Below are 16,229 nucleotides of genomic sequence, written 5' to 3'. Positions count from 1 at the left end.
ACCTACACGAGGGCAATGACAACAATATTCCATGATATAATACACCAGGAAATCGAGGTGTACGTGGATGATGTGATCGTAATGTCTAGAAAGTAGTCTGACCATGTTAGGGATCTGAAAAAGTTCTTCCGAAAGCTTTGCATGTATAATCTCAAGCTTAGTCCTGCAAAGTGTGCTTTTGGGGTGCCATCTGGAAAGTTGTTGGGGTTCGTAGTCAGTTGCCGGGGCATTGAACTGGATCCATCAAAAGTCAAGGCCATCCAGGAATCGCTACCTCCAAGGAACAAGACCGAGGTGATGAGTTTTTTGGGGAGATTGAATTATATCAGTAGGTTCATCGCTCAACTCACGACAACTTGCGAGCCAATCTTCAAAATGTTAAAGAAAGATGTTGTGGTCAAGTAGACAGATGAATGTCAGGAGGCGTTTGATAAGATAAAGGGGTATTTGTCAAATCCACCCGTGTTGGTCCCGCCAGAACCAGGGCAACCGTTGATTCTATATTTGATAGTTTTGGACAATTCATTCGGCTGCATATTGGGTCAACATGACATCACTTGCAGGAAGGAGCAGTCCATATATTATCTCAGCAAGAAATTCACACCATATGAGTTCAAGTACACTCAGCTTGAGAGGACATGTTGCGCCCTAACCTGGGTTGCGCAGAAGCTGAAACATTATTTGTCATCTTACACTACCTATCTCATATCTCGCTTGGATCCATTGAAGTATATCTTTCAGAAGTCTATGCCCACAGGGAGGCTTGCAAAGTGGCAGATCCTGCTCATAAAGTTTGACATTGTCTATGTGACTCAAACTGCAATGAAGGCACAGGCCTTGGCGGACCATTTGGCCGAGAACCCAACTGATGAAGATTATGAACCTTTGAAAATTTATTTCCCCGATGAAGAGGTGATGTACATTGATTAGTTGGAGCAAGTCGAGAAGCCTGGATGGAAACTTTTATTTGATGGGGCTGCAAACATGAAGGGCGTGGGGAAGGAGCAGTACTTATTTCTGAAACAGGGCAACACTACCCTGTTACGGCTCAACTTCGTTTTTATTGTACCAACAATATGGCAGAGTACGAGGCATGTATTTTGAGTTTGAGGTTAGCTGTGGATATGGGTGTCCAGGAAGTCTTGGTCTTGGGTGACTCGGACCTCCTGGTGCACCAAATTCAGGGAGAATGGGAAACACGAGATTTGAAACTCATACCATACAGACAATGTTTGCATGATCTTTGTAAACGGTTTCAGTAGATAGAATTCAGGCATATCCCAATGATCCATAATGAAGTCGCCGATGCTTTGGCTACTCTGGCGTCAATGTTACACCATCCAGATAAGACTTATGTGGACCCTTTGCAGATTCAGGTCCATGATCAGCATGCTTACTATAATATGGTATAAGAAGAACTTGATGGGGAGCCATGGTTCCATGATATCAAAGAATACCTCCGGATGGGGGTATATCCGGTACAGGCCACAAGTGATCAGAAAAGAACAATTTGACGATTGGCAAGCAGATTTTTCTTTAGTGGAGGGGTGTTATACAAAAGAACTCCAGATCTTGGATTGCTAAGATGCATACATGCTCGACATGCCACAACTATCATGACTGAGGTACACTTCAGAGTTTGTGGACCGCATATGAATGGGTACGTTCTGGCAAAGAAGATTCTCCGAGCAAGTTATTACTGGCTCACTATGGAGAGAGATTGCATCAGTTTTGTGCGCAAGTGTCATCAATGCCAGGTGCACGGAGATTTGATTCATTCCCCACCATCTGAATTACATACAATGTCGGCACCATGGCCCTTTGTTGCTTGGGGCATGGATGTCATTGGGCCAATCGAGCCAGCAACATCAAACAGACAGGTTTATTCTGGTAGCCATTAATTATTTTACCAAGTGGGTTGAAGCGAAAACTTTCAGATCTGTGACCAAGAAAGCAGTTGTTGATTTTGTGCATTCAAATATCATCTGTCGGTTTGGGATTCCGAAGGTAATCATCACGGACAATGGCGCTAATCTCAACAGTCATCTGATGATAGAGACATGTTAGCAGTTTAAAATTATACATCGCAATTCCAACCCATACCACCCTACGGCGAATGGAGCAGTCGAGGCAGCCAACAAGAATATAAAGAAGATACTTCGAAAAATGGTGGAAGGTTCTAGACAGTGGCATGAGAATTTACCTTTCGCATTGTTGGGTTATCACACTACTGTTCGCACTTTAGTAGAGGCCACTCCTTATTTGTTAATGTATGGCACGTAGGCAGTAATACCCGTATGAAATCCCATCCCTTCGGATTGTCGCTGAGGCAGAAATTGATGACGTTGAATGGGTCAAAACCCGCTTGGAGCAATTAAGTCTGATTGATGAAAAGAGATTGGCAGTAGTATGTCACGGCCAATTGTACCAACAGAGAATGGCGAGAGCATATAACAAGAAGGTACGTCCACGGAAGTTTGAAGTGGGTCAGTTAGTGTTGAGACGTATCTTGCCTCATCAGGCTGAAGCAAAAGGAAAGTTCGCCCCAAACTGGCAGGGGCCATTTGTTGTAACAAGAGTGTTGTCCAATGGCACGTTATATTTGACAGGTGTAGAAGGGAAATGTGTGGAAATGGCTATCAATTCCTATTTAGTCAAGAGATACTGTGTATGATTTTTTTGTTTGATTGTACTTGTTTGTATTTGGCATATTTTGAAGATTGAAATGACGAAGGCATTTTGTTCTGATATCTAAACACTTGATCCCTCATCACCCCTTTTGATCCTTATTTATTTTATTTCTTACCCCTCTTTCAGAATTAGTAGTGAATATTAGAAACACAAGTGTGAAAGATAAGAAAAGGAAGAAAAGAAAAAGAGAAAGAAAGGAGAGAGAAAGAAAAGAAAAAAAAAGGAAAAGAGAAAAGAAGAAGAAAAACAATAAAAAGAAAAAAAGAGAAAAAAAAGAAGAGAATAAGAAAGTGAAAAGAAAAGCACAACAACAAAGTAATTTCTATGACATGAACTACGTTCGACCTGATTCCTTTTAAGGATACGTAGGCAGCCTCACGGCTCGGTCTCATCAAACAAAAATCCAAAAGCCCCAAGCAAGGAACTGGGGCAGAAGTTGTGGTTGTTGTGAGAAACCTAATTCCGAAAGTTGTAAATTCTAACCCATTTGAATTGTTTTGAGCCTTTTATACCCTTTCTTTCTAACCCTGTCCAAAAGCCCACATTACGGTCAAAAGAAAGACCTTCTGATCAATCTTCGGGAAATGCCGAGTCGAGCAGGTAAAGGTAATTCATGTCAGGGACAACACTCTGGTTCAAGCAGAAAAAATAAAAATGAGAGGGTCTTATTGGTGAAATCCTTCACAGGCACCACAAGGCAACGTGAGTTGAGAGAAATAAAATGAGAGAGTCTTATTGGTGAAAACCTTCACGGGCACCGTAAGGCGACGGGAGTTGAGAGAAATAAAATGAGAGAGTCTTATTGGTGAAAACCTTCACGGGCACCTTGAGTCGAAAGTGAGTTGAAAAGTCAACAAGTGAGAAAGGCCTGTTGGTGGAAAACTGTTTCAAGGCACCGCAGGATGAATAATGTCAAGGTTTGGGTAAAGTAATCCGGTCATGGAAATTCAGAGGAGACGAAGTACGGCAACTGAAAGTTGATTGGTTGGAAAGATTGGGCCAATGACTCCAAAATGCATGTCATGAACATTGGTACTAGCTGTTCCACTCAGATAAGTTTCCTTTTCTTTTTCCTTTTGTAGCAGTCATCTGGTTTTGGATTCTTCTTATCCTTAACCCGTAAAATCATTGCATTTCATTTTCTTTTGGGTATTTATCTAAAGATGTTTCAATGTTAGTCTTGGTCAAAGCAAGTCGAAGCTCACTACCAACTTCCAAAATTGCAAAGCACATCGTGGTCGGAGAATACTAAGGATAACATGATGTAAGAGGGGGATACAAGGAATCACCGAAAGTTTCATCGGTGGAATGGTTTGGTAATTTCATGGGAGATGCAAAAGTTCAGATAAAGGGGTCAGAGGTAAAACAACAGCGGGGGTATAGAACACTCGGATCGTCAAAGGTCATGGGGTTTGAAAGTCAGTCAGAAAGTCAAAGCGGTTCAGGGCCAGTTCGGAGAAGCCAGTCAGAACAAAACAATATAGTGGAAAGATCTTCAGCAAGAATGCCATCAGCTAACCACCACTTTAAACTTACAAAAATTTACTTTGATTGAAACAGGGGCAGAAAATTCATTTGTTTCGGAGAAACTCTCCGCAGGGGAAAAAGCAAGCATCAAAGCAGGTTTGACCGTAAACTTTCAGGACCCCCCTGGAAAATGGGACCTAGTTTAAAGTTCAGAAATGACATAATTTAGCATAAATGTATCCCAAAAGAATATAAGTTAGCTTAGAAGTTTGCATGTTCGAGATATGATTCAATTATGAGTTTTCAGGACCCTCCTGAATAATGGGACTCAGCTGTAAAATTTCGATTAGATAGCAACATTTAGCGAAAATTTTGCTGTAGGATAGTATAATTCAGCCATAAGAGCTGTCCCTCTTAAGATAAAATTGAAAGATCTTTCATACGCCCATAACTCGGGGCTACACCTCGAATCAAGAAGAAAATCAAGCACCTAATAGTCCTTCTATCCTCCAGCAGACCTTTCTCGTCACTTCCAAGTCGTATAGATACATCTCACAGTACTAACATACCCATCACATAGTTATCCAACCGTCATTTCCACTAATAGGGACAACACCAAACATATAAGTTCAAAACACTTGCTCACACAATCAGCACCTCGGTGCTCAAGCCATAGGCAAACATTCGGCCTCAAGTCACACAATAACTTGCTCACACATGCTATATAGAAGCAGTGTAAAACCTTTTGAGTAGAAAAGCAAAGAAGCTGCAAAATCTTTAGAAACATCTTAGCACAGTTTAAACCTTTTCTAAAAATGACTTTTTCAACAATTACGCAAATGAATGCAAAACAGTTAGTGTCGATAAGCACAGAAAATCCACCCCTCGGGCACAAATACCACAATATAACAGGTAACATGACAAGTAAATATGAAAGATGAACACATAAAGGTTTGCCCCTCGGGCAATCTCTCTGAACAGTACTAGCCCCTCGAGCTCACTCTCAGAATAATACCAGCCCCTCGGGCTCACTCTCAGAATAATATCAGCCCCTCGGGCTCACTCTCAGAACAATTTCAGCCCCTCGGGCTCACTCTCAGAACAATATTAGCCCCTCGGGCTCACTCTCAGATCATGATGGGTACTCGCACTCACTGTGGGTGTGCAGACTCCGGAGGGGCCCTTTACAGCCCAAGTGCTATATCAAGCCACCTCGTGGCATCATCTCTCGGAGCTCGGCCTCACATCACTTGGCATTCGGCCTCACATCATACGAGCCACCTCGTGGCATATAAAGTATCTCAAGCCCTCAGCCTCATATCACTCAGCATATCCTCACATATGGCCCTCAGCATCACTTAGTCCGAAAAATCATCACAAGCCTCTCGGGCATTAGTAAAACAGTACTTCTCTGTCCAAAACATCATTTAGAAATATCATATAAGTTTCAAATTTGAGTAACAGTCATTGAGTTTGTAAAACAGTTGATATCAACAGGATTGAGTTCAAATAATAAGTCAAATTAGTGAGGAAATAGCGATAAAAATCCCCGAAGGGTTCAATTATTTGGCACGAAGCCCAAATATAGCAATCAACCCAAATCATGATGATAACAAATAAATTTTAGTCAGATACACGGTAAAATAATCAATCGGGACGGACCAAGTCACAATCCCCAGTAGTAAAAAACCCCACGCTCATCATCCAACGCGTGTCTGACTTCAATATAGCACTATGATGTGCATATCCGGGGTTTCAAACCCTCAGAGTATCATTTACAGTCATTACTCAACTAGAACCAGCAAAATCTCTAGCTCGCGACGCCTTTGCCCTTCAAATTGGCCTCCACGTGCGTCAAATCTATCCAAAATCAGGGCGAATACATCACAATATGCTAAGGGAGAAAAGCCCAAGCGAAAACAATTAAAAAATATCGAAAATCCCAAAATTAGCAAACCCGAGCCCCGGGACCACTTCTTGAAACTCCTAAATTTTTACATCATTAGATTCCTCGTCTTCCCACGAGTTCATACATATCAACAGCATCAAAATCGGAGTTCAAATGACCCCTCAAATCTTTCATTAAAGGCCTCTTAAACTCAAGCCCTAATCCTCCATTTTTAGCCCTTTAAACCCATTAATTATAGACTTAATTCATGAAATTCTACCAAAGAAATGTGTTTTAAGTCCAAAATACTTACCACCACGAAGTCTCTTTGATCCCTCTCTTCAAAATTGCCCAAAGCTCCCAATTCCGACTGCAAAAAATGGTTAAACCCTTCAAAAATCGCGAAGGAAGACATATATACATTCTGCCCAGACATAACCACATCTGCGGTCCAAAATTTGCTTTTGCGGTACCGCATATGCGGTCAACACATCCGCTTCTGCGGAGTTCATTAAACCGGCCTAAGCCGCGTCTGCGAACCACTTCCGCATCTGCGCTTCCGCAGATGCTATCCCTTTAGCTTATTCTGCGGTCCGGCTCACCTGACCCATTTTCGCTTCTGCAAAGAAACACCCGCATCTGCGGCGCCACATCTGCGGTCCACAAACTGCAGATGCGGATGTACCAGAACCAGCAAATTTGAAGCTGCAACACAAATTCCAATTCCCCGCTAACCATCCGAAATCACCTCGAGGCCCTCGGGACCTCCACCAAAAGCACCAACAATACCCAATATCTTATTCAAACTTGTTCCAAACATCAAAACACCTCAAACAATATCAAATCTACCAAATCACATCGAATTCAAGCCCAAGTTTCTTAAATCTTCTGAAATACGCTTTCGATCAAAAACCCAACCAAACCACGTCCGAATGACTTGAAATTTTACACACACATACCAAATGACACCACGAAGCTACTCTAACTCTCAGAATTTCATTCTGACCTCTATATCAAAATCTGACCTATCAACCGGAAAACGCCGAAATCTCAATTTTGCCAATTCAAGCCTAAACCTTCCCCGGACTTCCAAAATGCATTCTGATCACTCTACTAAGTACCAAATCACCTAACAGAGCTAACCAAATCATAAAAATCCTGATCCAAGATCATCTAAAAACAAGTCAAATCTTGGTCAAACTTTTCAAATTTTAAGCTTTAAACTGGGAACAGTTCTTCCAATTTCATTCTGATTACCCTGAAAACCAAAACCAACGATTAACATAAGTCATAATACATCACACGGGGCAAGTCATGCCCGAGAACTGGTGATCAAAAGTGCAAAAGCTCAAAACGATCGGTCGGGTCGTTACACTTAAATTATATTTCTCCTTTTATAAAGGACCTTGCTAGAGATACTGCTCTTCTTTATGAAAGATTAAAGAAGAACCCGAAAGCTTGGACTGACAGTCATACTAAAGCAGTCAAGAGAATTAAACAAAAGGTTAATAACCTTCCCTGTTTGACTCTCGCCAATCCCACCTAGGCAAAGGTTGTGGAAACTGATGCCTCTGATATTGGTTATGGCGGTATATTAAAACAATGTTCTCCAGTAGATAAACAATAATATCTTGTTCAGTTTTATTCTGGTAAATGGAATGACTCCCAGAAGAATTATGCGACTTCGCTAAAGAAATTCTTGCTATTGTCAAATGTGTTATCAAATTTCAGACTGATTTATATAATCAAAAATTTCTAATTAAAACTGATTGCCAAGCAGCAAAGTTTATCTTTAATAAAGATTTTCAACATGATGTTTCTAAACAAATGTTTGCAAGGTGGCAAGCTTTATTAGCCCCTTTTGATTTCGAAATTATATCCAAAAAAGGGTCTCATAATACCCTTCCTGATTTTCTTACAAGAGAATATTTGAACTAATAGTTCTCCATTTGTCTCTACAGATTATGAGGCATGTATACAAACCTCCTCGGCAACAAGGAAGACGAAGGGTATCTACTAATAATAGAGAGAGTAATACTCTCGCCCAAATTGAAAATCAAAGGCTAATAGCTGCTAATCTAACACAAGGTAATAGCGAACATCCGTTATACAAGGAATTTATGGGTTTTATACAATCCAAGAAAGATGAAGGTACATAATCTAATGTACCAACCTATTCCTTAGTTATATCAGAGGATAGTAATGAAAATTTTGAGTTTTATACTAAAAAAGAAACAAAAGACTTAATAATTCTTTTGGAACAATCCGACCTTAAATGGAAGGATAACCCTTGGCAAATAATGGCCTGGTATTTTGATACAGCGTCATATGCTACTTCTACTTATAAATACAGGATGCACTATGAGATTATAATATCAACAACAGGATCTGCTGAAATTCAACACATTTATCCTGCTAATACCAGAAAAATTTATAGTTTTTCGAAGATCATTATTAAAAAGGTTATACCTTCTTATGAATGGGGTATTAGTACCCTCAAGGATAGTGAATATACACATCCTGACCTAAAATTTCGGTCAAACTTAATTATTTGGACTATGTAGAGAGTCTTAATAAAACTTTCCTTTACGAAAATCCTAATAGGAAACATTCTTGGTTTATTAAACTCTGTCCTAATATGTTCGTACAGCAAATTCCAAATTGGTTCTTCAAATGGTGGAAGTTATACGGTCCATTATTAGAAATACTTCCAAGTCTATTTAAAAGCTTATATTCTGAATGGGTAGATATATCTCCCAAAATTATTTCACTACAAAAGGATAATATCTTTTATGATGGCATTGCTGCCATATACTTTTTCATAGAATTTTCTATCCCGTGGATAATGAAATGGGATGTACAAGTTGGTTATAACAGTGAAATAATTTGTCACGACCCTAACCCCGAACCCGGTCGTGATGGCACCTCTCGAGAAGACAAGGCAAGACAGACCAAAACAGAACACCTTTTTTAATAGTTAAATACTATAAATATTTCTAAAACATGATATAATAACCGTAATTTACGGAATTTACGATAACAACAGTAGAAACCATCCTGACACAGCCCAAACTGGGGTGTCACAAGTCATGAGCAACTAAGGATCTTGATACGAGTCTACTAGATATAATATATGGTACAACTGTTTGAAGAATATAAAAGTAATAAGATAAGGGAGGCATGGGGGTTGCGGACGCCAACAGCTACCTCGTAGTATCCGAAAACACTGCCTGGACTGGGAGGACCAGCTCTCAAGAGCGGACTCTGCGATGCCTGAATCTACACACACGGTATAGGGAGTAATGTGAGTACTCCGACCCAGTGAGCAATAATCATAAATAATGGTTGAAATCAAGAAAACACGTAAAGGCACAAAGCAGTTCTATATCAATCAGTAAAATCACATAAAGCAGTAAATTAGTGAAGAAGTCAAATAGAATCCCTTTAAACCAAGTAAAACAAGTAATTTAGCAGGTAATTAACAAGTAAAAATATGCCCCTCGGGCACAGTAACAATCGCTCAGAATAGTATCAGCCCCTCGGGCTCACTCTCAGTACAGTATCAGCCCCTCGGTTTCACAAAGAATTGTGAAATTGAAAAAGAAAAAGAAAGAAAGGAAATCCAACTCTGGGCTAAAACCCATTTAATTGCCCCAGCCCATACGGAATGACCCAATACCCGGCCCAAACCACCCTAACCCGGTCCGGCTTCTCCCCCAAACGAAACGACGTCGTTTCATGGGCAACAAATCAAGACTGTCAATGTTTCATGATCGGACGGTCCTAAAAATCAGGTCCTTAGTATTTAAATGTCCAAACCTGCCCCCCACCCCACCCCTCACTCATCTCCCTCACAAACCCACCCCTGCCAAACGCTAACGATGTCGCCCTAAATTCCCCCACCGCCGGAGGCGGTGCCACCACGGACCGACCTCAGATTAACACCAAATACACTCCTCAACTCCCTCAGTCCAAATCTACAAGCACTTTCGAAAAAGCCCAGAACATCTCGAATCTTGATTTGAAAGAAAACCCTAGCGTCGCCCCTGTGTTCTCCAGTGGCGGCACCACCTCTGTTCAACCCCAAATCAACACCAAAGAATCTCCATGGCTCCATCTTCCCCAATCCGGCACCATTTCCCCTCGAATCACCCTAATCCTCTTCGAATCTTAAATCGAAGATCGGAGCGCTAAAATCCCAAGACCCCAAATCAGTGAGTTGATGAAACTTTGAGGCCAAAATCGATCTTAATCGTGTGTTTTCGCTTGAGAACATACGATTAAGGCCCGTTTCGGTCAAAAATCGAAGATTCCTTTAAAAGTTTTCAAGATTTTACCCGCCTAGTTTAGGTATGTTCTATTTCATTTCCTTCCTTTCATTTTTTTTCTCTTCTTCTTCTTTCTGTTTCATTTAAAGTTCTAGTCTTAATCTCTTTTTTTAAAATTAGTTTTGTTTATGTGTTTTAAAATCAAAGTTGTTCGTGCATGTCATTTAATTTCTTTATTCTGTATGCTATTTCATTTTTTGTTTTCCATGAAAGGAAATCCAAATTTCTCTTGGGTATTTCTGTCTAGCCCAACGATTCTATATGGGCTCTGTTAGACGGAGGCACAGGAGAAAGGATTCAGCCCGGTCTTGTAGACTAGGTCTGGTTTGAACAATTGGGTTAATTTGACCCATTGGTTTCCTAAGAAAAATGGGGGGTCTGGGGGGTTATTTTAGTAATTCTAAGTTAGGGAATCTTCAATAACTGAACAAGGAAGCTTCTTAGAAGCTAGGGTTGGGACTTGTGCGAAAACATAATTTTTCGATTAAGGACTAAATAACAAAAACGAAAACTTCAGAAGGACTAAATTAAAAAAACTGAACCCTTAAGGCTGCCCTGTTTTCTTGCCTATAAAGGCATCATTTCTTGCCTTTCAAGGAAGACCCAAGAGCTGAAAAGAAGAAAAGCTCAGAAAAATACAAAAAAATAGCAGGAATTTTACTGTTTCATTGAATTTCAGTGAGTGCGGATTCCTTTTTAACTTTTGAAACTACTTTTACTCGTCTGAGTGGGAAAGGGAATGAACTTGGTTGCCAAGGTTGGGTCTAAAGTTTTGTTGTGCTGCTGAGTGTTTGAGTCTATTGTATTGAGTTGCTGCACATCATTTCTAGGGTTGGGACTGGTTTTGCTGGTTGTTTCAGTGCTGATTCTTGTTGCTGCTACTGTTGATTTTTCATTTTTGTCTTTGTTACACTTTATTCGAATGTAAAACTTGATGTGGGAAATCAGAAAAATGAAATCTGGAGCTCTAAATTGTATTCACAGTTAGCTGTGTTCACATTTTAGTCTACTTGTCTACTTTTCTTTTTTAGGAAATTTCGCTTATTGCCTTTCAAACTCTGAATATGTGATCAAAGACTGAGCTTCTGAATATCATATGACTTGGTAGTTTAGTTTAATATCCATCTTAGTCTGATTCTTGAAATATAGTCATTTGCATTACTTCTTCGTTTTAAGGTCAGGATTTGGACTTGTTCAAATGCAGTTAGTTCGATTTTTTTTAGACTTTAAATGTGTACTAATTAAGGTTTTAAGGCTACTATAGTATGGATTTGAATCTTGTATGCAAGTTGAATTGGCGGTTCAATGCCACAGCTTTTGAGTTTGATTTGTGCGATAAGCCTCGATGTTAGGAAATATCTGTTTTCCTATAGCAGGAGTCTATGTTTGCTTCGTTATTTTTCTTTAGATATAGTTTAAATTGGTTTCATGTTTAGCTTAGTTATTTTTTCTCTTTCAGAATCAGAGTGTTGTATTGTAATCTTCTATTGCACTGTCTTTTAAAATTCAAGTGAGCTGTTTCTTTTTAGTTATACCTTGGTTTATATGCATACCAGTCAGTCATGTACTGGCTACGGCCAGTAGGCCCAGCTGACTTTTGGGCCTGGTCTTGGAGGCCCCTTTGGAAATGAGGAGTGGCCTCGCCGTTCTCGTTTGTCTTGGGCCTCCTTTTAAGTCTAAAAGTTTTATTGTTGTTGATGCTAACTAATAGGGGTGGCCCGACTTTTGAACATCTAACGCCCCTCCCCCCTTCCCTAATAGTTGAACACCTAGGCCTTAAATCGTGTTAGTTCAATTATTTGTGTTAATTAATTTGAGGCAAGTTATAATTAGATGCTTAGTAACAAATGGCTCTTGTGTTGATTTCATAATATATATGTAAAATAACAAATATTCGTAGGGAAACTTTAGGGCCGTTTAAAAATACTATCATGGTTGTGGACACATTCGCGTGACATGATTACGGTTTCTAAAAATAAAATTGGAGTATGCGTTCGAGCAACTGCGAACAATTTCCTTTAACAATAGAAACATTTGCTAATAGGCCACTAATCAATTTTAAGAGTTTTGAAGCGTGCCATCTACAATTTAATTATTCATGGCCCTCATGTTAATAACCTAGATAAAAAATATGACAAATGTTGGTAGTTTTCTCTAGGCACATTTAATACACTATCATGACCGCGTATACATCCGCATAACTTCGGCCAAACTTTTGACGTTATTAATTATGGACACGTTCGCGTGACATGATTTTTGACGCGCCAAACAAATGGGTGCACGTATGCGTGACCCATTTCAAGATAATTATTAATTTAAAAGCGGTAAAGGGTAAATGCAGTAATTAAACAATTTTAGTAAACCAAGTATAATCAAAAGCGACCGTGCTAGAACCACGGAACTCGAGAGTGCCAAACACCTTCTCCCGGGTTAACAGAATTCCTTATCCGGATTTCTGTGTTCGCAGACCGTAAGTAGAGTCAATTTTCCTTGATATGGGATTTTAAACCGTTGACTTGAGACACCATAAATTATCCCAAGTGGCGACTCTGAATTGTAAATAATTAATCCCGTTTCGATTGTCCTTTAAATGGAAAAAACTCCCTTATATTTATACCCTTTACGGGGTGTAGGTAAAAATGAGGTGTGACACACGCTGTTCATCAAATGCATCAACACTACTGGGTATTGGTTAGCTCGAAAGACATCAGAAGGAACTCGTAGTGACCATATCTGGTCCTGAAAGCAGTCTTAAGAATATCTGAATCCTTTTTCTTCAACTGGTGATAACCGAAACGAAGATCAATCTTGGAGAACACCCCCGCTCCTTGACACTGGTTAAATAAATAATCAATGTGAGGCAAAGGATACTTGTTTTTAATTGTTACCTTGTTCAATTGCCTATAATCAATGCACATTCTCATGGTGCCATCCTTCTTCTTCACAAACAGGACTGGCGCACCCTAAGGTGACATACTAGGCCGAATGAACCCCTTATCTAGGAGTTCCTGAAGTTGTTCTTTTAAATTTTTCAACTCTACTGGTGCCATACGATTTGGCGGAATAGAAATGGGCTGAGTATCTGGCTCCAGGTCAATACCAAAATCAATATCGCTGTCCGGTGGCATGCCAAGTAGGTCTGCAGGAAACACATTGAGAAAATTCCTCACAACTGGGACAGAATCAATACTAGGAGTCTCAGCTCTAACATCCCTCACAAACACTAGATATGAAAGGCAACCCTTCCATACCATACGCTGGGCCTTCAAGAAAGAGATCACTCTACTAGGAACATAATTAGTCACGCCATGCCACTCGATCCGCGGTACACCTGACATAGCCAAAGTGACTATCTTAGCATGATAGTCCAGAATAGCACGACACGGAGATAACCAATCCATGCCCAAAATGACATCAAAATCCACCATGCTCAAGAGCAATAGATCCACTCGGGTCTCCATACCCCCAATAGTCACCGCAAATGACCGGTACACACGGTCTACAACAATAGTATCGCCCATCGGGGTAGATACATGAACAGGTAAAGCAAGAAACTCACGGGGTGTACCCAAATAATGAGTAAAATATGATGACACATAAGAAAAGGTGGAACCGGGATCAAATAATACAAAGGCATCTCTGTGGCAGACTAAGACATTACCTATAATGACAACATCTAAAGCAATAGCATCGGGTAGAGCTGGAAGTGCATAGAAACGAGCCTGGCCACCGCCTGATCGACCTCCCCCTCTAGGGCGACCCCTGGCTGCCTGAACTCTACCCCTAGCTGGCTGGATAGGTGGTGAAGTAACTAGAGCAGAAGTCGAGGGTTGACCCCTCTACTGGGACGAACTAGCAACAGGACGAGGACACTGCCTCCACATATGCCCAAACTCTCCACACTCAAAACAACTCCCAGGTGCTGGAGAAGGAGGCTGAAGGGAACCCCTTGCACAAGAGTGACCAGCTGATGCACTCGGCATAGAAGAACCCTAAGCCGACGGGGCACGAGATGAACTATGAGCTGAGAGGGAGCTAAGTGAAGGTTGGCCCTGCTGAGACCCATGATAACCACGACCTGAAGATGCCCCGCGATACTCTGGGCGGGCTGACTAAGTAGGCCTAAAAGAACGACCTCTACCATGCTGAAACTGGTCCCTCGAAGGAGCACCACCATAACTGCCCGATCCTCGAGGCCTCTTGGCCTCCCTCTCCTCTTGATCCTGACGGCGAATTGTCTCAATCTCGTGAGCGATATCAACCACCTCCTCGAACGTAGCAACTAACACCCTCTCTTGGGTCATAAGAATACGGATGATAGTTAAGGCCATCAACAAATCTCCTGATCCTCCCACGATCTATCGGAACCATCCAAATGGCATGACAAGCCAACTCAGAAAACCTCGACTCAAACTGTGACACAGTCATATCCCCCTGTCGCAACCACTCAAACTGTCTACGCAACTCCTCTATGCGGGACTGCGATACATACTTCTCCAAGAAGAGACTGGAGAACTGTTTCCAAGTAAAGGGCTCCGCACCAACTGGCCTACGCCTCTCATACACCTCCCACCAAGTGAAGGCGTCCCCAGAAAATTGAAAAGTAGTAAATGCCACACCACTAGACTCAAGAATCCCTGCTATACGGAGCATCCGATAACACTTATCCAGAATACCCTGGGCATCCTCGCCCTCAGCACCACTGAATGACAAAGGCTGGAGTCTACCAAACCTCTCAAGACGACGATGCTCATTATCAGGCATAACGGGCACCACAAACTCCTGAGCTGGTGCACCCGGTTGGGCTGGAGGTGCCCCCGACGTCTGAAGTCCCTGCACTACCTGCTCAGGTGTGCGAGCAGCGGGGGTCTGATTGCCTCCCCCAGCCTCTGATGTAGCTGCTGCTGTAGTGGCTAAAACTGCCTGAGCCAAGCCAGTACAAACTGATAAGATCTATGCTAAGGCCTCCTAAAGACCCGGAATCATGATAGGCACAGCTGGTGCCTGAACTGGTGCTACTGGAGTATCCATAGTTGGAGCCTGATCCGGAGCTAGGGTAACTGTGGATCTACAGGTGCTGGCCTCACTACGCTACCTTTGCCACGACCACGATCGCGCCCACGGCCTCTGGTGGTCTCAGCTGGTGGCATAGGTGGTCGTCCACCTTGTCTAGTAGCTCGCGTCCTCACCATCTGTGAGAGAATGGAATAAAAGAAGTTTAGTAATCGGACCAACAAGTTTGCATGACAAGAATTTCAAGAATGTGAAGTTTTTTTCCTAAAGGTTCTGCAGCCTCTTGAGGATAAATACAGACGTCTCTGTACCGATCTGCGAGACTCTACTAAACCTACTCATGACCTAGGCTCTAACACCAACTTGTCACGACCCTAACCCCGAACCCAGTTATGATGGCGCCTCTCGAGAAGACAAGGCCAGCTAGACCAAAACAGAACAACTCTTTTAAACAGTTAAATACCATAAATAGTTCTAAAACATGATATAATAACCATAATTTGTGGAATTTACGATAACAACAATAGAAACCATCCCGACACAACCCAAATCGGGGTGTCACAAGTCATGAGCAACTAAGGATCCTAATACGAGTCTACTAGATATAATATATGGTACAACTGTTTGAAGAATATAAAAGTAATAAGATAAGGGAGGCACGGGGCTGCGAACGCCAACAACTACCTCGTAGTCTCCGAAAACAATGCCTGGACTGGCAGGATCAGCTCTCAGGAGTGGACTCTACGATGCCTGAATTTGCACACACGGTGCAGGGAGTAATGTGAGTACTCCGACCCAGTGAGTAATAATCATAAATAATGGCTGAAAGCAAGAAAACACGT

General features: G+C 41.5%; 1 protein-coding gene across 1 annotated transcript; it reads right to left on the bottom strand.

Moving 5' to 3' along the window:
- Nucleotides 1-7,264: 7,264 nt before the first annotated feature.
- On the bottom strand, nucleotides 7,265-15,138 carry LOC138875174 (uncharacterized). The gene is made up of 2 exons (XM_070153998.1): nucleotides 14,777-15,138; nucleotides 7,265-7,304 (listed from the first exon to the last, which is right to left on the bottom strand). The coding sequence occupies exons 1-2, from the start codon at nucleotides 15,136-15,138 to the stop codon at nucleotides 7,265-7,267; spliced, it is 402 nt and encodes a 133-aa protein (XP_070010099.1).
- Nucleotides 15,139-16,229: the final 1,091 nt, after the last annotated feature.

This window comes from Nicotiana sylvestris, chromosome 8 (genome assembly GCF_000393655.2).
Source record: "Nicotiana sylvestris chromosome 8, ASM39365v2, whole genome shotgun sequence".
Taxonomy (NCBI): Eukaryota; Viridiplantae; Streptophyta; class Magnoliopsida; order Solanales; family Solanaceae; genus Nicotiana; species Nicotiana sylvestris.
The sequence above is the reverse complement of the archived record's forward strand: the minus strand, read 5'-3'. Positions and strand labels throughout refer to the sequence as shown.

Coding starts and splice junctions, on each gene's coding strand:
- LOC138875174 (XM_070153998.1), bottom strand. CDS start 15,138: ATGCCTGATAATGAGCATCGTCGTCTTGAGAGGTTTGGTAGACTCCAG. Junction 7,305..14,776: donor GTGTCACAGTTTGAGTCGAG/GTTTTCTGAGTT, acceptor TTTGGTTTTCAG/GGTAATCAGAATGAAATTGG.